This window comes from Trachemys scripta, chromosome 2 (assembly GCF_013100865.1).
Source record: "Trachemys scripta elegans isolate TJP31775 chromosome 2, CAS_Tse_1.0, whole genome shotgun sequence".
Lineage (NCBI taxonomy): Eukaryota > Metazoa > Chordata > Testudines > Emydidae > Trachemys > Trachemys scripta.
Window position 1 is genome coordinate 48305156 of NC_048299.1, and position 25015 is coordinate 48330170.

The following is a 25015-nucleotide window of genomic DNA, read 5'->3' on the forward strand; positions in this document are numbered from 1 at the left end:
GAATCCTACAGAAGACAGCCTCTTTTCACTACACTACCCTGATTCATCTTCAGAGATTGGTCATCATTAGGGTTAGAACCTTTAGATGCATAGCACAGATCTTTGCCACTTTAGCCAACAATAACTGATGGTTCTTCTTCAAGTGCTGGTTCCTGTGTGCATTCCACACATGGGTACACATGCAGTCCATGCACCTCAGACGAGAGAATTTGCAAGTAGCGTCCATTGGGCCACACCTGTGCCCTGGCACTCCTCATGCTTAGTATTGAGGATTTAAGGAGAGGTGTGGACCATAGGCGCCAACTTTTTCGGGCGCCAGTGGATGCTCAATCCCCAGCCCGACTCCGCCCCTGCCCCCATTCCAACCCCTTTGCCAAAGTTCCCACCCCAACTCCACCCCCTCCCTGCCCCTATTGGACTCCTTCCCCAAATCCCCACCCCATCCCCGCCTCTTCCCCAAGAGCACCATGTTCCCCCTCCCTCCCAGCACTTGCGAGCACTGGGAGCTAGGGGGAGAAGCAGAGCCGCGGCGCGCTCAGGGGAGGAGGCGGATGTGAGAGAGCTGCCGCTGGGTGCAGAACACCCACCAATTTTTCACCGTGGGTGCTCCAGTCCTGGAGCACCCACGGAGTCGGCACCTATGGTGTGGACTGACAGCCTCTCCAGTTCCTTCTTACTACTTGAATCAGAATCCTCTATGTCCAAAGCTTTTTTGTCTTTCTACCTATAAGTACTTCTGTACATATTATTAGAATTTACTGTTTTTAGCGCTTTAGGAGTTCTACAGTTAATGTAGAGTAGTTTTCCTCATCTCGGGGACCCTTCCCATTTTTCCTACCTTGGGAGAAGGACTATGTGCAGAATCCAGGATTTAAGAACTGTCTCCTGCCTCCGCTCTTTCTCAGTCAGCAGTGACCATCAGCGATGCTTTAACTGCCCTGGGGAGGTTCACATCTCTTCCAAGTGTGGCATTTGCCGCTCCTTTCCTTTTAACCTGAGAGAGATGATTGCTTCAATTGAGGGAGTATCTCTTGCAGAAGGCCATGAGACCCTAGGGGACCCCCCAGTACAGCAGCTGCAGTCTGCAAGCAGCGCTCCTCCGAGCACAAACTCTGGAGCAGAGGCCAAAGCTGATTAGTCAAAGGAATGGTTGCCTTGCATGAGAGTAAGAGGCACTCTCATAGGAACCAGAGCAGATTCCCTTCTAGGTTTGCTCCTAAAAGAAAGGATCCCTCCCTGACTCTGTCCCGGTTTTGTGAGTCTTTGTGTACAAGTCCTAAAGACTTAGGTCTGCCTAAACCTCCCACCCACAAGGGTAAGGTGTGAAAGAGAGAGGATCTGTTGATATTGGCTCCAGTTCATGAACCAAAGGATCAGCACCCACTGGCATCAACAGAGAGCTCCAAGTTGGACTCCTCTTAGACAGCACTTGACTCACTTCTGTAAGGATTTGTTGACCACCATGTCCATGGACACACCGGATCAGTTCTGACTACTTGGCACCCTGCACTCTGGCACAGACTAACACTTATAACTTTCTGGAGGATATTTGCACCTTTCCTTACCTTCAATCCCCTCTTTTTTCCGGATCTCATCCTCGTAAGGGACATCTTGACACAAGGACAGAAACCCACCTTAATGAAAAGGAGTTACTCCCCTACTCTGTCCATAAATTGGCATCTTCATCTGCTGTTACTGATGACATCCCTGATGTAGCCAGAATCTCCCTTCTCGTTGGCTGAATCCAACGTCTCAGACAAGTCATCACCTCCACATACAGAGGCTAGCGGTTGGCCTGAACAGAGTCTCTAGGACAGTGGCTCTCAAACTTTTTTCCTGGTGACCCCTTTCACATATCAAGTCTCTGAGTGCGACCCCCGCACCCCTTATAAATTAAAAACACTTTTTAATATATTTAACACCATTATAAATGCTGGAGGCAAAGCGGAGTTTGGGGTGGAGGTTGACAGCTTGTGACCCCCTGAGGGGTCCCAACCCCCAGTTTGAGAAACCCCTGCTCTATGATGTCTCGGACCCATCCTCCAGCCAGACACAATTATCTGGGAAACCGATGGTACCCAATGCCTTGGGGTCCCCCCTTATATAACTAATCCATGGGATCCCTATTTCCCTAAGGACAGATTCCAGGCCATGAACAGCCTGATAAGAGAAGTCACCCACAGACCAGGTCTCTGGCTGCATCGTCCTTTGCTGTCAGTTAGCTCATCTGCCTCCCCTGCACAGGATATGGGCCCATACCATGAGAACACAGGGAATTTCAGTAGTGTCCTTTTCAAGAAGTGCCTATACTGGACATTTGTAGGGCAGCAACCTCTATTTCTTCTGCAAGTGCTGATCCCTATGTATATTCCATGCATAGGTGATTGGTAAGCAGCATTCACAGGTGCAGGAGTGCGGGAGGGTGTTAAGATGCAGGTGCTATAGATGTCTGTAATTCTGCATCTGCAGAAGAGGTTTGGACTAAAGCATAATGCTTTGTGAAGGTATAGACGGAACTCTAGGTTACTTACCTGTAACTGGAGGATCTTTGAGATGTGTGGTCCCTATTTGTATTCCACTATCTGCCTTCCTTCTCCTCTGCTTTGGATCATTTCTGGATTCACAGTAGAGAAGGAACTAGAGATGTAGTCGGTCTGCACCACCCCTTACGACCTTGGCACTAAGGGCTGGTCTACACTGGGGGGGGGGGAGAAACGATCTAAGATATGCAACTTCAGCTACGTGAATAGCATAGCTGAAGTCAAAGTATCTTAGATCGACTTACCTGGGGTCCACACGGCGCGGGATCGATGTCCGCGGCTCCCCCGTCGACTCTGCTACCACCGCTCGCTCCGGTGGAGTTCTGGAGTCGACAGGGAGCGCATTCGGGGATTGATATATCGCATCTTAACGAGACGTGATATATTGATCCCTGATAAATTGATCGCTACCGGCTGATACGGCGGGTAGTGAAGACGTACCCTAAGTATGAGGAGCAACATGGTGCAGCGTGGACCAATGGATGTTACTTGCCAGTTCTCTGATCTCAGATGCAAGGAGCAAATGCATACCCACATGTAGAATACAGAAAAGGACCACACATCTTGTAGGATCTCCAGTTACAGGTAACTAACCTCCATCAGTAGCAGGTTGTCATCCTCTTATGCGGACAACTCACTAGGGTGGGGAAGTGAGACATACCTGTTGACCATGGATTTCAGATATTTGCTGACAACAGAGGAATGGTGAGACTCATGAATCTTGGGTTCCATTCCAGTTTATGAAAGGGAGTGTGTTCTCCTGGTTACAGATCCTTCTGACCTTGTTTCCCTCCAAGCTTATTCCCTTCTTCCCCTGTACCCACCACCCTGTATCTGTCCTTTCTTTTCTTTTTACCCCACCCTCAGCTCCCTATCCAGTCTCCTTGCCCAGCTAGTCCTAGTTTCCTTGTCTGGGCTCCCTAAGCTCCTCAAACCAGTTCTGTTTCTCCCCCCACCCCACCAGGCTCTTTTCCCAGCCAGTCCCAGGCTCTCACTTCCCCCCCATCCCTAGTCTCCCCAGGCCTCTAGCATAACCAGTCTGTCAGTTTCCAGTTCTACAGCCAGTCTGGTTCCTAGTTTGCTCTCCCCTTTTTCCTCTCCTTGGCTTGAAGTTCCAGGGTCTTTGCCCAGCCAGTCCCATTCTCTGTCTCCCAACAAGAGTTGGCTCTTGCCCCGCTCTGAATATAAGCCACCTACCTCCTTCTTCCATCCTGCTTGGGGGCCAGCAGCGGGGGCACAGAAGAGACAATCTCCCTGCTCTCAGTTCCTGTGCTCAGTGTCACAGGAAATGTCTACTCTGCAATTAGACACCTGTGGCTGGCCCATGCCAGCTGACTGGGGCCCACAAGGCTTGGACTGCAGAGCTGTTAAACTGCTGTGTAGACTTCCGGGCTTAGGCTGCAGCCCGAGTTCTGGGACACTCCCACCTCGCAGGATCCTAGAGCCTGGGCTCCAGACCAAGCCCAGAAATATACACTGCAATGAAACTGCTTCGCAGCCTGAGCCCAGTCAGTTAGCATGGGCCAGCTGTCGGTTTTTAATTGCAGTAGATATACCCCCCTGTGGCCTGCAGTTGCTGGGAGCAGCAGTTACAGGGAAAATCCTTCTCAGCACCTACAGCACTAAGCTGGAGCATGCCCAGTACAGATAAAATCTTAGAGAACTTAACTGCCAAATTCTGACAAGTATAAACTGAGATTTTTTTTTTTTTCCCAAAAGTTCGTAACTTGACTGAATTCGGGTAGTTGGATAAACGGAACATTTGGTTGGGCCAGAAACACATCTCTGACATTGTTTCCTGCACCCCTTATTAATTTCAAGCTCCTGCTCCAAAGCATGGAGGCATGCCAAAGCTTCTCAGTGAAACAGTTGTAAGAATTTTTTTAACATGGGCAAAATGAATTCTCCCCTAATTCCACTCTTTGAAACAGCTGTATCATTTTTGCTGCAACTTTGGTTAAAATAAAATAAGCATTTTTTGTCAGGGAAAATATCAACTGAAATGGTTACTTTGACAAAGTTATAAGTACCGAAAACAAGGACTGCAGCAATGGAGAGAAGTGTGAACCCTGCTAGGCAACTGTATTTCTGTTATTAGTAACATATGTAAAACTACCTTGTGTTTGGGTTTTTGAACTGTGTTCCCAATGTGCTTAACCTCTTTGGCAGTCAACAAACTGTTGACATTTTCCATGCTTTGAACGGACAGTTTAGTTTTTTCATTGCTTTTCGTTCCAACAATGATTCCACTAATTCATACCACTTTTAGTTGGCTGGCATTGTGAACTAAGCAAATATTTGTAGGCATATTTTATAATTAGTTTTGTAGAGTATACAGTACGTGCTGTCCTATTTTTAAATTTCATTAGTATAGTTAAAATAAAATACAGTTGCTGAAAAGAACTAACCAGGAAAAAATAATCATGATTGAATACTTGCACTAAGCTTAGGGAATATTTTATTTAAAGATACACTGAAAGCTTTTAAAATAATAGAATATGTAGGCTCAAGGTTCCAAATAAATTGTCTCCTAAAAATGACAATTTATAACTAAATCAGATGGTTGAAAATCACTCTGCTCTTGAGTTGCCTATTGTGGTCATCTGCCTGGGTTCCCAGAACTGTGAACCACTGTTACCTCCTCAGCCTCAACAACTGAGAAATTTGCAGCTGCAAAGCTATGTGTCAGCTCCCTGAGACACTAGCTTGTCTGTCATGCTGGCAAAATTTTCAGCATTCTGCAAGTCCAAATCTTGCCCAGCAGGTAACAATCAGTAAACTCCAGTTCCTGAGTTCCTCAGAGACACCTTTCTGCAGTGCTCAGTTCCTCTTATTGTAGCACCCACAAAACCTTACTGAATTTGATGCTCCTTCTAAGGGATAGTACATAGCAGTTTATTAATTTAACTGGGGTTGACAAACCTTCCACTTCAATCAAAGTACAGTAACTCCTTGCTTAACGTTGTAGTTATGTTCCTGAAAAATGCTACTTTAAGCAAAACGATGTTGAGCGAATCCAATTTCTCTATAAGAATGAATGTAAATGGGGGGGGTGTTAGGTTCCAGGGAAATGTTTTTTGCCAGACAGATTTTTTTTTTATATATATATAAATAAATAAATTTAATACTGTACACAGCAATGATGATTGTGAAGCTTGGTTGAGGTGGTAGAGTCAGAGGGTGGGATATTCCCCAGGGAATGCCTTACTGCTAAATGATGAACTCGCACTCAGCTGAGCCCTCAAGGGTTAAATGTAGCGTCACACTCTACAAGGCAGCATGAATGGAGGGAGGGAAGACAGAATGGCAGAGAGCGACAGAGACATACACCGTGTGTGTGTGAGACGCACATTGCCCCTTTAAGTACTCTGACCCCACAGAGTACTTAAAGGCAGCCAGCACATCCCTCAGCCCACGCCACTTCCCGCAGCCCCCATTGGCCTGGAGCGGCGAACCGCAGCCAGTGGGAGCTGCAATCGGCCAAACCTGCGGACGCGTCAGGTAAACAAACCGGCCCGGCCCGTGAGGGGCTTTCCCTGAACAAGCGGCGGACCGCCTTTGATTACCGCTGCTCTAATTGATCAGCAACGTTAACCGGGACAACTTTAAGTGAGGCGTTCCTGTACTGAGATGATGTATGGTAAAAGTATAACAAGCTTATTAACATAAGGATGTAAGTTTAGTGATACCAAGTATAAGCAATAAGGATAGAAATGATTGCGAACAAGCAAAAGTAAAAATATGTTTCTAAAACTCAACAAACCGGATCTTTTATTCTGAGATGTTTGTCTGACCTCCACAATTCTTCCAGCATGGCTGGCCCGTTCTTTAGCCAGGACCCAACACATGGAGCTCAAAGCACTTGGTTTCTTTGACTCTTCAGGTAAAGGAGGATTTAGGGGTTCATTCCCCTTCTTTGTATAGTCCAGTAAAACTTTTAAATCTGTTCTTCTGAAGTGTATCCCTAGATAAAGTTCCTTTCTCCTGTTTGGTGTAGACACCATGCTGGCTTCTCTCCTTTTTGTGTTTTTTTTTTACAATGCAAATGATCTTCCTCCAGTCTCTGATATCCATTGTCTTTTGGCCACACCTGACTTTGTTTACACTGGAGACACACTCAAGCAGGCAGAGCCACATTCTTCTGTCTGTGGGGGGAAAAAAGGCTGGTTTGCCTCCTTGGTCTGTTTATAGACTCCAAAACACAATATCACCTTAGCCCATAATTTTACATATAGCATTAATACATACACTTCACAATGACTTTAATCACCAGCGTGTCACCAGTTCACATATACTTTACATGATACCTTTTAGACATTAGATTTAGATTATGACAACAGTGAGTTGGGGTACACTGCGCTGGTCAGGGCAGCTGAAACTTACTACTAGATACCAGGGAGCCCCTTGCCTTCTGACATTGGGGTGCTCTAGGGTCACACTTATCATGACACCTGAGCTAAATTTCTGATTTTTTCCCCCCCCCAATAGCAACACTTGAGGAATATCACCATCAGCTCAGTGCAGTGCTATAGGTGAAGCTTTCTGTTCTGTTTTGGGTATAGTGAGGCAGTCAGTTATTGCAAGACACCCCCAAGCCTGAACTCACATTTTGAATGTTTGAGGGCACTTTTTCTTTTCTCCTCCTTAAAGATTGATCTTTTTGGATTCAAAAAGGATCCTTTTCTTTTCAGCCAATTCTCTATACCTTGTCATTATAATAATGAGGGCTGTTTAAGCAGGAGTAAGTGATTGTTTTCAGTGTGGTTTTTTTGTTTGTTTATTTGGGGATGTTGAGTTAAAAAAATTGTGACTAGAGCATGGGGGTTTCTGGGTATGTTTGTCTGTGGTTGTTGAACATAATATTTCTTCAATTTTTTTAACACTGTACCGAATTGAAGAATCTTTGCCTAATTAAATTCCTTTAATTCATCTCAAGACCCTGTCAAAAATGTTGTGACATTGGGATGAAGTCCTTGGTAGGGTAGTCAATCAGGTATACTTGGTTTTAATTCATTTTCTGTGAAAATGAGCAAATACACTTTCTTTGAAGAGGACAAAATTTCTAAAGTGGCCAAATAATATTGAAATTATGAAGAATTTCCCATATGATCATAGTGATAGTACTTTCAGCTTATATCAAAGCAATCAGTGAAATTTGATTATATTTCAACTTTCCAAATAGTGGTGGGCCCAGGACTTTTGTACTGGCACAATTTTGAAAAAATAATGCAACCTGTAAGCTTCTCTGTAACAAAAAATGACATCTTCTCTTTATTCAGTTTTTCTTCCCCCTCAATTATTTTATAATAATAATATATGGAGATAGGCTATCTCCTAGAACTGGAAGAGACCCCTGATGAGGGCAGATAAGTGGCAGGAAACTCATCACAAGCTGCAGTTAATGCTGCCGCTACTGCTTCAAGATCCATGGCAATTGCTATAGCAGGCGTGGCCAAACTGTGGCTTGTGAGCTGCATGTTGTTTTACAGTTAAAGTGCGGCTCACGGAACTCCCCTCCCCCATTCTCTGCCTACCAGACTGGGCAGGGGGGAGCTTGGAGCTTCTGCCCTGTGGCAAGGTGTTGGGACTAGGGGCTTCTACCCTGTACGGAGTGGGGTCTAAGGGCTTTAGCCCCGTAGGGGAGTGTCCAGGCAGAAGACGTGTGCCCTGGCAAGCATCACCCCGCGGGCCAGGTTGTGCATGTCCTATGGCTCTTGAACTTCTGAAGATTAGCGTATGCAGCTCGAATGGTCAGTAAGTTTGGCCACTCCTATGCTATAGTGATGCACTAGGAATCTTGGCTACACTCTTCCAGGTTCAGGTACAGAACACCAGGCAAGACTAGCCCTTTGACGTCAGTCTTGTCAACCAGAAGACGTGTCCTTGCATTCACTAAAATATTCCAGGGCCACCCTCCTTTCCCTGGGTATGTATACACTAGTCCTGAAGAGGAAGAACCATAAGCAATCTTACAATCTAAGGTCTTCAGTACAGCCCTTCTGCTACCAGCACTTTTACAAGCCACCTCATAAACAGCAGAAGGTACAAAAATCGATATACGCTGCCCGATCCATCTCTGCTGCAGCTACCTAGCTTCACCCCCAAACCAAAAGATACTTTTGATGGGACAGTCACGGCGCAAACCAATGTTGATGTCCTCTCCACCTGACTCAGAGAACTGGGAGCCCTAATGGTAGATTCTTCTTAAATAATATTTCATAAAGACAAGGTCTCACTATGACTGGGTCCAAAGTTCACAGCTAAAGTAGTTTTGAAATGTCACGTAAACTAGACTATCCACTTACCCGTCTTCTTCCCAAAACTGCACGCCTCAGAGAAATTAGACTTCATTCCTTTGGCATGAGATGAGCTTTGGCACTTTTATTGGTAAACAGGTCAGAAAGTCAGTTAGGCTGGCTGTTGCTTGAGGCTCCTCCCAGAGAATTTCCAAGTGGATCTGTGGCTGTATCCTACTTTATCAGCTGGCACACCTTTCTTCCCCACAGGGGGTATGGGCTCACTGTAAAAAAGCACAGGCAACCTCAAGCATCACTTCAAGAAGTACCTCTGCTTGATATTTGCAAGGCGCAGTAATGTGGAGTTCCAGCCACACGTTCATGAAATATTATGCTTTGGTCCAAGCCTCGTCTGCCTCTGCATCCTTTGGAACAGCGGTTCTACAAGATCTATACCACTTGCATCCTCACACTCTCCTCCTCTGGGTACTGCTTGCCAGACATCCACAGTGGAATACACAAAGGAACCAGCACTCAAAGGAAAAATAAGGGGGAAGATACTTATCCTTCATAACTGGATTTCTTTGAGATGTGTGGTCCCTCTCTGTATTCTGCTACTCTCCCTTCTTCCCATTTGCTTTAGAGCCTCTCTGATTTTCAGTAAGCCGAGGAATCGGAGAGGCATCAGTCTGCACTGCCCATTATACCCTCAGCACAGAGCACAAGGAGAGCAAGGCTACAAATGCAGGCCAACAAACATTAGTTGCTAGCATTCTCCGGTCTCGCACATGAAATGCATACGTATCCCACTGTGGAATATAGATAAGAACACGTATCAAAGAACTATTGTTATGAAGGGTATGTGGCTTCCTTTTACTCCCACTTTAAGGCCCTTTTACACTGACAGAACAGTAAGAGCCCCAAGTACTTTTTGTATGCTTTCTTGTACCAAGGTAGAAGTGGCGAGTAGTGATCAAAGCCAATTTGAAGAATTGGCTTCAGAAATTCTTCATTTATTATAACCCAAATTAGGGTCTTCTGATCCTTATCCCTCTACCAGTCTATAATTTGTTTCATAATGCCTAATGATATATCTTAGCAAGAGAGAGCTCTCCTTTTATTTAGTATAAATCGAAAGGTTACTGAATAGTAGTACCGTATTTACTCGTTCATAAGCCGAATATTTTTGGGAAAAAGGTGACGCATCAAAGAGCGGGGGTCGGCTTATAAACAGGTCTATATCAAAATTTGATGATTTTAAACTTTATAGAATCATTGAATTGAATATCTAATATGTTGTCGTTTTGTTTACCTGGAGCGTCTGCAGGCATGGAGCCCCTCAGCTCCCTGTAGCTGCAGTTCGCTGTTCCCAGCCACTTCCCACAGCTCCCATTGGCTGGGAGCGGCGAACCACAGCTACAGGGAGCTGAGGGGCTCCATGCCTGCAGACGCTCCAGGTAAACAAAACGACAACATATTAGATATTCAATTCAATGATTCTATAAAGTTTAAAATCATCAAATTTTGATATAGACCTGTTTATAAGCCGACCCCCGCTCTTTGATGCGTCACCTTTTTCCCAAAAATATTCGGCTTATGAACGAGTAAATACGGTACTACTATTCAGTAACCTTTCGATTTATACTAAATAAAAGGAGAGCTCTCTCTTGCTAAGATATATCATTAGGCATTATGAAACAAATTATAGACTGGTAGAGGGATAAGGATCAGAAGACCCTAATTTGGGTTATAATAAATGAAGNGGTTGGCTTATAAAGGGTCATATAGTTTTTGCTATTTTTACCTAACCATCTTGGGGGGCCAGCTTATAAACAAATGGGCTAATGAACGAGTATATACAATATGTTACTATGCTGTGGTGTCCACCTAGACTTCAGAGGTGAAATTCAATAAGCAAAAAAATAACGTTAGTGAACATTCGAACAAGGATCATGACAAATATTACAGTTATTTGTGAGATAGTAGATAGTATGATTCTAATTATTTTGTAAATGTAACAATATTAAAATATTCTGAGATAGGATCAACTTCTTCATAATTGAAGTCTAATGATCCCATAATTATAAATGGCAGTGTGGATGGAAGGAATAATGCTAGCAACTTCTAAGTGTAAAGATATTGATCGTGCAGAAAAGGAAACCCACAGATTCTGTGGTAGCAGCAAATAGATTTTGTAATTTCAGGAAATTAGCAGATCTAGGAAGAATAGATTGTCAATGTAATTGTCTGTTTCAGGACATTTGGCCATCATAATTTGAATGCTTAACAGAAAAATGCAGATGAGTTTGTCATACTATTATTTTCTGTGTCCTGAAAGAGCTGATACCTGTCTGTCTGGTACTGTTCATTTTTAATTGTTCGTGTATAGTTTTTTTTTCCCTTTGATTTGAATTTTCTCTTACTTCATTACATGTTTTCTGTCCAACATTTTTCAAATATGTCAAACAGTCTCAGTGGAAAGGTGGAATTGACTATTAGTTTGGAAAGAAAAGTTTGAAAATTTCCTTAATGATTGGACACTTTCTGGGATTTGAATTAGGCGAAGACCTAGTATTTAGACATCTTGATACCACAGCAGATACAGCCTTGGGATGCACATTTCAGAGCATAAATAGAAATAACTTACTGTTCTTCTTTGGCGCCCTGCACTCGTAATCAGAGATTTGTAGTAGCAGTGCCCAGTTGGGCCATGCACACGCCGTAGCCATATCGCACCGCTACAAGTGGTTACATTGTGGTGCGTAGCCAACCCTCCCCCAGGTCCTTCTCTACCGCCTTTGGCTTGAGTCAGAGCGACAGCAGCACTGTATCTTACCTCAGATAAGCTTAATAGTTCATAGTTGTTCCTGATAGTGTTAGCTTAGTTGTAGTTAGCTACTCTATTCCCTTGTCCTTTACATTTTACCTTTTACTTTTATTTTTTTCTCTTAAAAAAAATTATATATCTTTCTTTTTCCCCACACTCCGATTCCAGAACCGTTCGGAGACCGTCTGTCACTATACTACCCAATATGGAACACCATCACAACAGACAAATGGGTTCTAGAGATTATCTGGAACAGCTACTCCATCCCCTTTATTTCTATCCCACCTACTCACTCCCCCTCTCTGTCCCTCTTTAAGGACCACTCTGATGAACATCTGTTACAACAGGAAATAAACCATCTCTTACAATTAGGTGTCGTGGAACCCATGCCATCTCAACACGGGGGAGAGGTTTTTATTTCCATTACTTTCTTACTCAGAAAAAGAGCTGCAGGTGGAGACCAGTCTTGGATTTACGAAAACTCAACAAATTAGTGACAATGGTGACTCTATCCACAATAATTCTGGCATTAGAGAAAGGGGATTGGCTCTTGGCCCTCAACTTCCAGGACGCTTATTTCCATATTACCATTCACCTGTCACACAGAAGATTCCTGAGATTCATCCTAGGGCATCAACATTTCCAATACAGAGTACTACTCTTTGGCCTGTCCACTGCCCTAAGAGTTTTTTCCAAGGTTCTCACTGTCATTGCAGCTCACCTCCACAGACAAGGAGTGATGATATTTCCATACATAGATGACTGCCTGATAAGGGCATCAATGCAGCAAGGAGCAATAAACGCCATGCAGACCACGATAACCCTGTTCACGGACCTCGGATTGCAAATAAATGTACAGAAGTGCCCACTGGTTTCTGTTCAACCATTAGAATTCATAGGACTGTCTCACAGCAGTGTTACCCCAACCGTGCTTTCTCACTCTAGTCAACTTAATTTCAGCGGTGATGGACAGCCCGCAAACATCTGCCAGAACATGTTTACAACTCTTGGGGCACATGTTGGCGACAACGTTTGTTGTAAAAGATGCCAGATGCCACATGAGATGCTTAGGCCTGGCTTCGAACAGTGTATATACCCCCCCGCACACACACACACACTCTCTCTCTCAGACACCTCACAATGCCATGCAGGGTAAAAGACTCACTAACATGGTGGACACAATCACAGAACGTCTGCTCAGGCATCCCTTTCCAACAAAAAGTTCCACCCGTGACCATCATGACAGACGTGTCCCCTGTTGGTTGGGCACATCTATGCGACAATACAATCCAAGGCCGCTAGTCCCCAGCGGAGTCCAACCTGCACATAAACTTATTGGAGCTAAGGATAGTCCAAAATGCACGTGAGCACTTTCTCCATTTAATCAAGAACAATGCCATCAAGATCCCTTTGGACAATATAGCATGCATGTTCTATATAAATCGCTAAGGGGGAGAATGATCATACCCCCTATGTACAGAAGCAATACACCTCTGGAATTGGTGCATCACCAACCACATAGAAATATCGGCTTTCTGTCAGAATACAACAGTGGATCAACTAAGCAGGGATTTTTCCACAAACCCCCAAGTGGAAGATGGATCCCAGAATTCTCAAAGCCATATTCAAACTATGGGGGTTCCCCACCATAGATCTCTTTTGCAAAAGGTCAGATTTCCACGTGCCCACAATATTGGTCCCAGGCCAGATTGGGAAATCACTCACTAGGCTACGCGCTCCTCATAAAATGGCAGGTGCCAGTGATGAATGCATTTCCTCTGACCCCATTCCTGAGCCGAGGCATTCACAAGATCAGGCAGGACAAATCCAGGATCATTTTCATTGCACCCACATGGCCTAGACAAATGTTCCCATACCTGTGACAGATGGCAGTGAAACCGCCTCGAACCCTTCCCTTAGTGCCTCACCGTCTGTCACAGAATGCGAGGCGTGTCCGTGACCCCAACCTCAGAGTACTCCATCTCAAGGCCTGGTTACTCCATGGCTGATGTGGGTCAAGAAGGACTGTTCTGAGGAAGTGAAAGACGTACTACGGAACAGTCGGAGAATAAGCACAAGAAAGACATATATTCATAAGTGGAAATGATTCTGCACTTGGTGTCAGGACAAACAGATCTTTCATAGTCGGCCCCACTACCAAGAATCCTCGACTATATACTGGGGTTTAAAAAATCGGGGCTATCTACAAGCTACATCAGAGTACATTTGGCTGCCATCACCTCCTTCCACGACAAGGTGGACGGAGTCCCTAACTTTGCTCACCCGACAATTAAATGCTTTCTTAAAGGCATACAAAACAACACTTACCCCACACTAAGAAACCCTACTCCCATGTGGGATCTCAACCTTTTTCTACATGGTCACGTGAGAAAACTGTTTGAACTCCTTGCAACTTGCTCTTTGTTGCACTTATCAATGAAGGTGGCTTTCCTCATTGCTATCAAGTCCGCAAGACGAGTGGGAGAATTAGGTGCCCTAATGGCACACCCACCTTATACTACATTCTTTAAGGATAAAGTAATCCTACGTTCGCATCCTAAGTTCATACCCAAGGTTGCCTCTCCTGTTCATTTAAATGAGCCCATTTACTTACCTATATTTTTCCCGAAGCCACTTGCTGACGGGAGGGAGGCCTCGCTCTATATGCTAGATGTTCACAGAGCTTTCTACATAGAACAAAAACATTCAGAAAATCATCTCAACTATTCTGTTTCCATAACAGAACGCTCAAAGGGCCAAACAATCTCAAAACAGAGTATCCAAATGAATATCTGGATGTATCCATTTGTGCTACCAAAACAACAATCTGTAATTCCCACCGGGCATTCGCATGCACTCCACAAGCGTTATCAACATCTGTGGCCCTTCTCAATAATGTACCTATCGCTGACATTTGCAAAGCAGCTACCTGGGCATCAGCCCATACTTTTACTAAACACTATGCTTTGGAACAACAATCAGCAGCAGATGCTCAGTGTTATCCACCATCAACTCCGAAGCCCCTTCCCTCCACTGAGGGGCACTGCTCTGCAGTCACCTAAAGTGGAGCACCCACAGGGATACTTCTTGAAGAAGAGGAGGTTACTCACCTTGTGCAGAAACTGAGGTTCTTCGAGATGGGTGCTCCACTACCCTCCCTCCGCCCCTCTGCTTTGGAGTTTCATACCAATTCTCTGGGGTAGAGAAGAAACTAGGGGTCGTATGGCTGTGCACTGCTGTATAACCACTCGGAGCAGTGCGAGATGGCTACGGCATGTGCGCGGCCCAACATATCAAGGGAGACTACGTCAGGCTGAGGAAGGTGCGTAAGGAAATGGAGGGTCAGGTGATCTTCAGTGGGATTCTGCCTGTCCCTAGAGGAGGAGAACGAAGGTGAGACAAGATTATGATGATCAACAGATGGCTCAGGCAGTGGCGCAGTAAGGAGGGCTTTCAGATGTTTGACCACTGGGAGGCATTCATGGACAGAGGACAGTTCTCATGGGATAGACACCATCTGAGTAGGGAGTGAAATAGACTTCTGGGATAGAGATTGACATAAATCAATAAGAGCTTTAAACTAGGAACTCAGGGGAGATGGTTGGGAGATTCTCATGAAATCTCCACATCTGATTTTAACATTGAGAGGGAGGAAAATCAAGTATGAAATGATACAGCAACGGAGAAGGGAACAGCAGTGGGTAGGAGAATGGACATTAAAAGGAAGTATAATGCTGATACCAGTCAGGTAGGTGATACTGGCAGTAGAATGACAACACTTAATCGGATGAGGAAAATTGGTGAAGCCAAGCAGCAACAATTGAGATGTTTGTACACCAATGCAAGGAGCCTGGGTAGCAAAATGGAGGAACTAAAACTACTGGTGCAGAAATTGAAACCAGATATTGTAGCAATAACAGAAACATGGTGGAATAGTAGCTATGACTGGATTACAGGTATTGAAAGATATGTGCTGTTCAGGAAAGACAGAAATAAAGGCAAAGATGATGGAGTAGCATTGTATATTAATGATGAGGTAGATTGTAAAGAAATTAGAAATGATGGAATGGGTAAGACAGAGTATATTTTTGGACCAAAATCACGTTAGGGAAGAAAGCTACTGGAGGTTCCCCAATATAGTGTTTGGGGTGTGCTACCGACCGCCAGGATCCGATTTGGTTATGGATAGAGACCTATTTAATGTTTTTAATGAAATAAATACTACTGGGAATTGTGTGATTATGGGAGACTTTAACTTCCAGATATAGATTGGAGGACAAGTGCTAATAATAATAATAGTAGGGCCCAGATTTTCCTGCATGTGATAGCTGACAGATTTCTTCATCAAGTAGTTGCTGAACCAACAAGATGTGATGCTATTTTAGATTTGGTATTGGTGACTAGTGAGGACTTCATAGAAGAACTGGTTTTAGAGGACAATCATTGTTTGAGTGATCATGAGCTAATTCAGTTTAAACTAAATAGAAGGATAAGCAAAAATAGATCTGCAACAAGGGTCCTTTTGTTTTCAAAAGAGCTCACTTTAAAAAATTAAGGGAATTAGTTAGGGAAGTTGACTGGACTGAAGAACTCAAGGGTCTGAATGTAGAGGAGGCTTGGAATTACTTTGTCAAAGTTGCAGAAGCTATTTGAAGCCTACATCCCAAGCAAGCGGAAAAATTAATAGGGAAGGGTTGCAGACCAAGATAGATGAGCAAGGATCTCAAACAGATGATTAAAAGGAAGCCTACAAGGAATGGATCATGGGAGGGATCAGCAAGGAAAGCTACCTCTTGGAGGTTAGAACGTGTAGGGATCAAGTGAGAACTGTCAAAAGCCAAGCAGAGTTGGACCTTGCAAAGGGAATTAAAACCAATTGTAAAAGGTTCTATAGCTCTACAATAAGAAAAAAACAAGGAAAGAAGTGGGACTGCTAAATGCTGAGGATGGGGTAGAGATTAAAGATTGTCTAGGCATGGCCTGATACCTAACAATTACTTCATCTCAGTTTTTAATGAGGCTATTGAAGAGCTTAGGAGTAGTAGCAGGGTGGCTAATGGTAACGAGGATATGGAGGTAGAAATTACCACATCTGAGGTGGAAGTTTAATTCAAACATCTTAATGGGACTAAATCGGGGATGGAGGGAGGCAGATTATCTCCAGACAAGAATATTAAAGGAACTGGCCCATGAAATTTGCAAGTTCAATATCAAGGATTTTAATGAATCTGTAAACTTGGGGGTTGTGCCCTATGACTGAAGAATTGCTAATATTCATTTTTTTAGAAAAAAGTGATCCAGGAAACTACAGGCCTGTTAGTTTTACCTCAATTGTATGAAAGGACTTGGAACAAATTTTGATAGAGAAAGTTGTTAAGACATAGAGGTAAATAGTAATTGGGATAAAATACAACATGATTTTACAAAAAATAAATCATGCCAGACCAATATGATCTCCTTCTTTGAGAAGATAACTGATTTTTTTAGACTAAGGAAAGGCAGTAGATCTAATCTACCTTGATTTCAGTATGGCATTGGAGAAGATGGGGATTAATCTGAGAATTAAACTGAGAAGGCGGATAAGGATCTGGTTAAAGGGGAGAGTATAGTGGGTCATACTGAAAGGTGAACTGTCAGGCTGGAGGGAGATTACTAGAGGAGTTCTTCAGGGATTGATTTTGGGACTAATCTTATTTATTTAACATTTTTATTACTAACCTTTGCACAATAAGTGTGTGTTAATAAAATTTGTGGATGACACAAAGTTGGGAGGTATTGCCAATACAGAGGAGGACCGTAATATCATACAAGAAGATCTGGATTATCTTGTAAACTGGAGTAATAGAAATGGGATGAAATTTAGTAGTTCAGAGTTCAAGGTCATGCATTTTGGGGACTAAAATCAAGAATTTTTGCTATAAAATGGGGATTTAATAGTTGGAAGCAACGGAGGGGAGAAAGACCTGGGTGTAATAGTCTATCACAGGATGACCATGTGCTGTCAATGTGATGTGGCCGTGAAAAAGTCTAATGCAGTCCTAGGTTGCATCATGTGAGGTATTTCCAGTAGAGACAGGGAAGTGTTAGTATCATTATACAAGGCACTGATGAGACCTCATCTGGAATACTGTGTGAGGTTCTGGTCTCCCTGTTTAAGAAAGATGAATTCAAACTGGAACAGGTGCAGAGAAGATCTATTAGGATGATCTGAGGAATGGAAAACCTACCTTCTGGGGGGAGACTCCAAGAGCTTGGCTTGTTTAGCCTAACTAAAAGTAGGCTTAGGAGAGAGACAGTTGCTCTCTATAAATACATCGGAGGGATAAATACCAGGGAGGGAGAGGAATTATTTAAATTAAGTGCCAGTGTGGACATAAGAACAAATGGCTATAAACTGGCCATCAACAAGTTTAGGTTTGAAAATAGGCAAAGGTTTCTAACCATCTGAGGAGTGAAGTTCTGGAACAGCCTTTCAAGGGGAGCATGGGGGCAAAAAACCTAACTGGCTTCAAGACTGAGCTTGATAAGTTTATGGAGGAGAGGGTATGATGGGACTGCCTACAATGGCATGTGGCCCATCAGCGACTACTAGTAGCAAAAATCCCCAGCAGCTGGAGAAGAGACACTAGATGGGGAGGGCTCTGAGTTACTACACACAATTCTGTCCCAGGTATCTGCCTGGTGGGTCTTGCCCACATGCTCGCGGTCTAACTGATGAGCATATTTGGGGTCAGGAAGGAATTTTCCCCCGAGTCAGATTGACAGAGACCCTAGGAGGTTTTTGCCTTCCTCTGCAGCAAGGGTCATGGGTCACTTGCAGGTTTAAACTAGTGTAAATGGTTAATCCTCTGTAACTTGAATTCTTTAAACCATGATTTGAAGACTTCAGTAACTCAGCCAGAGGTTAGGGGACTACTACACAAGTGGGTAGGTATCAGAGGGGTAGCCGTATTAGTCTGTATCCACAGAAACAATGAGGAGTCTGGTGGCATCTTAAAGACTAGCAGATTTATTTGGGCATAAGCGTTCGTGGGTAAAAAACCCCACTTCTTCAGATTCATGGAGTGAAAATTACAGATGCAGGCATAAATATACTAACACATGAAGAGAGGGGAGTTACCTTATGAGTGGAGAACCAATGTTGACAGGCCACTTCAGTCAGGGTGGATGTGATCCACTCCCAATAATTGATTAGGCGGTGTCAATACCAAGAGAGGGAAAATTGCTTTTGTGTGAGCCAGCCACTCCCACTCCCTATTCAAGCCCAAATTAATGGTGTTAAATTTGCAAATGAATTGTATCGCTGCAGTTTCTCTTTGAAGTCTGTTTTAGAAGTTTTTTTGTTGAAGAATGGCTACTTTTAAATCTGTTATAAAATGTCCAGGGAGATTGAAGTGTTCTCCTACTGGCTTTTGTATGTAACCTTTCCTGATGTCTGATTTGCGTCCATTTATTCTTTTATGTAGAGACTGTTCGGTTTGGCCAATGTACATGGCAGAGGGGCATTTCTGGCACATGATGGCATATATCACATTAGTAGATGTGCAGGTGAATGAGCCCCTGATGTTGTGGCTCATGTTGTTGGGTCCTCTGATGGTGTCGCTAGAGAGGATATGGGGCCAGAGTAGGCAACGGGGCTTGTAACAGGGATTGGTTCCTGGGTTAGTGTTTCTGTGGTGTGGTGTGTAGTTGCTGGTGAGTATTTGCTTCAGGTTGGGGGGCTGTCTGAAGCAAAGACTGGCCTGCCTCCCAAGAGAGTGAGGGATTGTTTTCCAGGATAGGTTGTAGATCGTTGATGTGCTGGAGAGGTTTTAGCTGTGGGCTGTACGTGGTGGCCAGATGCGTTCTGTTATTTTCCTTGTTGGGCCTGTCCCGTCGTAGGTGACTTCTGGGTACCCCTCTCGCTCTGTCAATCTGTTTCCTCACTTCCCCAGGTGGGTATTGTAGTTTTAAGTGGGTAGGTGAAGTTCTGTGGTTTGCAATGTACAGGAGGTCAGACTAGATGATCATGATGGTCCCTTCTGATCTTAGTCTTAATGTTGTCTCTATATGCTCCCTTTTTGTTTCTGGTGATTTGTGCAGTAATCTCCGTTTTGTGTACTGTTAGTAAATGCTGTAAATAGAATTTTCTTCAAAAAGTCATATTTATAGGAATATCCTCCAAATCACCGTCTGGTAGCATGTTACCCAAGAAGGAATCTGTGTAGTACAATAGGAACTGCTCTGCCTTACTTCAGCTATGCAGACAGGACAGTGTTTGAATTTAGCATGTTGAAATCATTGTCTCATCTCATGGATCCAGGGAGATTGAACACCAAGAGTGCAAAATGATGTGTCCCATACAATGGAACATAAGTCTTAGCGCACAGACACAGTCTTTAAAGATTAGATGTGTTTAAAAGATTTACTGTATTCAATCAGAAGTTATTGGGCTAGATGTAGGGATCCTTGGGTGAAATTCTGTAACGTATTATGCAGCAGGTCAGAGTAAATGACCAATAATGGTCATGGTCCCTTTTCACCTTAAAATGTGTGAATCTTTGAATAGGCAGCACTGTATAGTTTGTTTTTATTTGTTTTTTTTTTGTTTTTTTAAATCATCAGCACTTTGCCAAAGAGAATTGGTCTGCATGGGGCAATTTTAAAATAGCATTGTAAAATAGGCTAAAGGTGTGCTAGATAGCTTTTCTGAAGTGAATCAGTGCATGTTAGTTGTCAGAATTTGAAGACTTTTGTCAGTAATGGTGGGAAATATCAATGATCAACATGGTTCTGTTTAGGACCAGGGAAATCTACAAAGTCTGTAAATTATTTTCTCTGATGTCAAACCAGTTGAGAAGCAACAAAATCTGACAAAAGGCCAGAGTCCGGGGGAATGATTGTGGTTTGCATCTATTATTAGGGTTTATTTTGCACCTGAGAAAATTCAGCATTTAAATTGAGTTTGCCTTCAAATTCAGATTGTTGATTAGGCAAATATTTTGAAAAAGAATGTAATGTATAGGCCAAATGATTGATGACTGTGCTGCAAGAAGCAGCAGACTTGTTCCTTTATAAAATGCTCTAGAAAATATTTGATTTTCTTTTGTCCATGATACTGCTTGATATAAGTAAAGATATAAGCAGTTACCTTTGTCACATCTCATCTTACCTTGATTTTATGTCTTTCCAGCAGATTGCCAAATTGAGGCAGCAGCTCCAACGCAGCAAACAGAGCAGTCGTCACAGTAAAGAAAAAGAACGTCAGTCACCGCTCCATGGCAACCATATAGCAATCAGTCAGACTCAGGTAAGCAGTTCACTGCTAGCATCAGCAACCTTAATTTTGTTTAAAAAAAAAAAGAGAATAGCCTTCTGTTTCTTTCCATTTCTCCTTTGATTCCCTTCCCATGTTTTAAGTCATGTTGAAATGCTTAACACAGATTGATGTCATGGGTTTTATCCCAAAGTCACAGTCATATAATAAAAAAGAGAACTGTGCCAAGAAAGCAACTTATGCCTCCTGTAAATGTTGAAAGATACTCTTTAAAAACTCTTCTCAAAAATACTCCTGCAGTCAGACATAGCATCAGCAAAAGGCTTCAGTGGTTGAGCTGGGACTACTTGTTATCTCCTTATGTCCATTTGACCACTGCCAGTTAACATCCTGGGAACACAGGCTGTCTCTCACCTCCAAGGAATGCCACTGCTGCTAGTGCAGCAGCTGGGTTCTGGGAGGGCAAGCTGGTCTTACCTACCCTTGTCCTTTTCTCCATTGGATCACTGTCACTGAGATGTTTGGGATCTCTGGGTCCAGTGGCAGTCTACTTCCACATACCTCCATAATTTGAGGATGTTAAAAGATCCTCAGAAACTTACTCATCACCATGGCTAGCTGCAACATTAGCAAGGACACATCTTCACAACAACAGAGAAGGTTACGGGTGACTTGATCACAGCTTGTAAGTAGCTATATGTGGAACAAAATTTTGATAAGAGAGTTTTCAATCTAGCAAATGAAGGTGTAACAAGATTCAGTGACTGGAAGTTGAAGCTAGATAAATTCAGACTGGTAAATAAGGCAGAGGGTTTTTTTAGCAGTATGGATTGGAACAATTTACTAAGGGTTGTGGTGGATTCTCCATCACTGGCAATTTTTAAATTTAGATTGGATGTTTTTCAGCAAGTTGCACTCTAGTGCAAACAAGATTAATTCAGAGAAGTTCTATAGCCTGTGTTATGCAGGTGATCAGATTAGACGATCACAGTGGTTCCTTCTGGCCTTGTAGTTGGAGCCCTGTGTAAATCACAATTTTTATTTTTAGAAAATTCACTACAGTGTAAATGATAAAGTATTTGATTTCATGGAGATTGTAGGAAATGAATTTTACAACTAAATTTAGTCAATTTGAAGGATGGACTGGCCTTTAGAAGTAACACTAGTGAGTTTAAAAGATGGAATGAAACTGACTAACATTACTTATAAGTAACACACTACTAGCTGCATTTGTTCTCACGACTACTAAGTGCCCCTTTCCAATCCTCCTGTCCTCTGAACCATTGCTCCATCTCTTCTCCCCTCCCTTTGCGCTTCTATATTCCTTCCCCTTAGACAGGCATCTAAATTGCGCTCATCCCATAAAAAAATAAGTACAGGCAGTTTCAGTTTTTCAGTGTAAAAAATTCTTCTTCTTTTTTTGTTTTAATCCTATCAAATGGGATCTGCTGTACAAGTCCTCTCCCTCCAAAGTGCTATGCTCAATGCCATATTCTCTATCACACCACATACTAACATGTCTTCCTTTATAACTTCTTGGGCAACCTCTGTCTTTTTCCTTCTGTCTTGATCGGGAGGACTGTCTTACCACATAGTAGTTAGAACTGCGCTTTATATGACCAAAACATCTGAGCCTGTATTCCCTCATTTTATTTTCATTTATGAATGTTACATTGAGCATGTACCTGTCCGTTATATTATTTGTTGAATAGTATGAATGTCACATTGCTCTAACGTACTCATTCTTTACGTGGTCTTTCTTGCTTACACCAGTCATCCATGTCAACATTTGCGTTTTTGTGGAACAGATCATTTGTTCATGTTTCTTCTTTGTTGTCCAATACTCAGCACTATACATTAAAACTGGACAAACTGCTGTTTTATAGACTTTCCCTTTTAATTTTATTGGTATCTTCCTGTCACATACTAAACCACTTATCTCTCTCCATTTGAGGTAGGCATTTATTATCCTAGCTCTAATTTCATCCTTCATTTCCCCTGATTCAAGAACCCAGATATTTGAAACTGTGTGTTTGGTATTCTCTGCCCATTTAGTTTCAAGAATAATTTTTCAGTGTTCACATTATTAAAATTACATACTCTGTTTATCCTCTGCTTATTTTGAGCACGTTTCTCCAACACATCTCTCGATTTATCAGTGTACAAAATAACCATTAAAAAAAGGTGAATTGATAGTCAAGTTCTTGCTTAGACTAGAAATGTATGCATTTTTTGTCGTCCCCTTCTTCCTTCCCATTGTTTGTGTCCTCACTTGTTATGGGGGTATGTCCAGATTTAGATTGACAAGGTGGATGAGCTAACATCTTTTATTGGACCAACTGCTGTTGATGAATGAGACAACCTTTTGAGCTTACACAGCTTTTCTTCAGATCTGGGTTCGGTGTAAACTCAAAAGCTTGTCTCTTTCACAACAGAAATTGGTCCAATAAAAGATATTACTTCACCCTCCTTGTCGCTCTAATACAGGGGTTCTCAAACTGGGGTCAGGACCCCTTGGGGGGGTCATGAGGTTATTACGTGGGGGGGTCACCAGCTGTCAGCCTCTACCCCAAACCCCACTTTGCCTCCAGCATTTATAACGGTATTAAATATATAAAAAAGTGTTTTTAATTTATAAGGGGGGGGGGTCGCACTCAGAGGCTTGCTTTGTGAAAGGGGTCACCAGTACAAAAGTTTGAGAACCACTGCTCTAATATCCTGGAACCAAAATGGCTTCAACATCACTGCAAACAAATTTAGGCTGGAAGCTCTTTGGGAATAGGGACTATTTCTTTCTTGTCTGTAAAATGCCCTACACAATTATGGTGTTGTATAAATAAATGTTTCTCTTTCCTTGTTCCTTAATACTTGTGAAATGTACATGGAAACAAGATCTTGGTTCTTTAGTATAGCTGTTCTTTAGGGTGTCTCAAGAAATCATAAGTGTGAGTTCAATATGTCATTTCCAAAGCAGTCAATAGTGATGGCACAAACACGCATTAATGTGAAGAGCATAAAGCAAAAACTAACGAACTTTGAAACAGCATTTTCAATGCTAATGTTCTTATGGCTAATGTTGCCAAAATAAACTGGAGATTGGTGGGAAAGCGAACAAAAGAAATACAAGCATAATTCTGAATTAAAAAAAAAAAAAAAAAAACATAATCTCAAATGCAATTTTAATCTTACAATTATAAATTAATGTTTCTGTAGCCATACTAACTCTTCTGTCTTCTATGAGATATGTAGTAATAAAGTGCTACATGCTGCGAGAGCATAGAAAAGGGTGCAGTAAAAGCATAAAACAGTACACAGTGCAATTTAGTCTTACTGTAGAAGTATAAATAGTTTTATGCCTGTTCATTATATTATTTGCTGAATACTGTGAATGTCCCATTGCTCAGTATTCACTGATCACATAATGAAAGTACCTAATATTGTGGTAACATTAATTTCCAGCCTTTAATTCACTTGTTTAAATCAAGAAGTTAATATGCCTTTCCTCAAAACCATACCTGTGTTTATTTGAATGCCGGATCTTCAAATGACTAAGTGGGATTCTCTTCTGATTTTGAGGTAAAAGCAATATCTGGAACAAACATGGGAAAACGGTATAGTTCTGAAAATAAAGGTTTAGAATGAAAGTTTCATTTTACCTTTACTATAAACCAGTCAAAAAAAAAAAAAAAAACCTGCATAAAGAGACTGTTAACGTTGCATGGCTAGGCACTCAAATGTCAGGAAATGCCAGTTAAACATGAGCATGCATTTGGGCCAGTATACAGAATAAACCAGCAGTGTCTATAGAGTAAGCATATACATGATATGGGGAAATTACAAACAAAAGGTCTGACTGGATTTGTTTTTTTCTTTACATTTTTCTTTTTACTTTTTCTATCTATTTGAAGGCTTTATGTTTATCAGAGGTTTTTCTCCCTTTGCATTCTGCATGCTACACCTTTGCATTCCCTAGAAATTATACAGGCCAAGTATTGAAAAGCACTGCAGTAAACTATTTCATATAAAATTCTATTCACTTTACAAGAAAAAATAGTGAGTGGCATTAAATGTATGTAATCTTTAATTTCTGTCTTTCTAGTTTCTTAGTGGTAAGTACATTTTTTAATATTCAGTTAACAAACTAAAGATGAAAATG

The 25015-nt window shown here is 42.4% G+C and overlaps 1 protein-coding gene and 1 long non-coding RNA gene across 3 annotated transcripts in view; one reads left to right on the top strand and one right to left on the bottom strand.

Moving 5' to 3' along the window:
* The window catches only part of GLCCI1 (glucocorticoid induced 1), a 96858-nt gene that overhangs the window by 49424 nt on the left and 22419 nt on the right, over window positions 1–25015 (top strand). Inside the window, exon 4 of one of the 2 annotated variants that reach the window (XM_034760522.1) lies at window positions 20776–20892. In XM_034760522.1, the coding sequence (XP_034616413.1) occupies window positions 20776–20892 (117 nt within the window). The remainder of the gene's footprint in view (window positions 1–20775; window positions 20893–25015) is intronic. The other variant, XM_034760523.1, reaches the window with a different exon arrangement.
* LOC117872251 lies at window positions 6153–20799 on the bottom strand. The gene is made up of 3 exons (XR_004644436.1): window positions 20755–20799; window positions 8846–9060; window positions 6153–6685 (listed from the first exon to the last, which is right to left on the bottom strand). It is a non-coding gene; the product is annotated as an uncharacterized LOC117872251 (long non-coding RNA).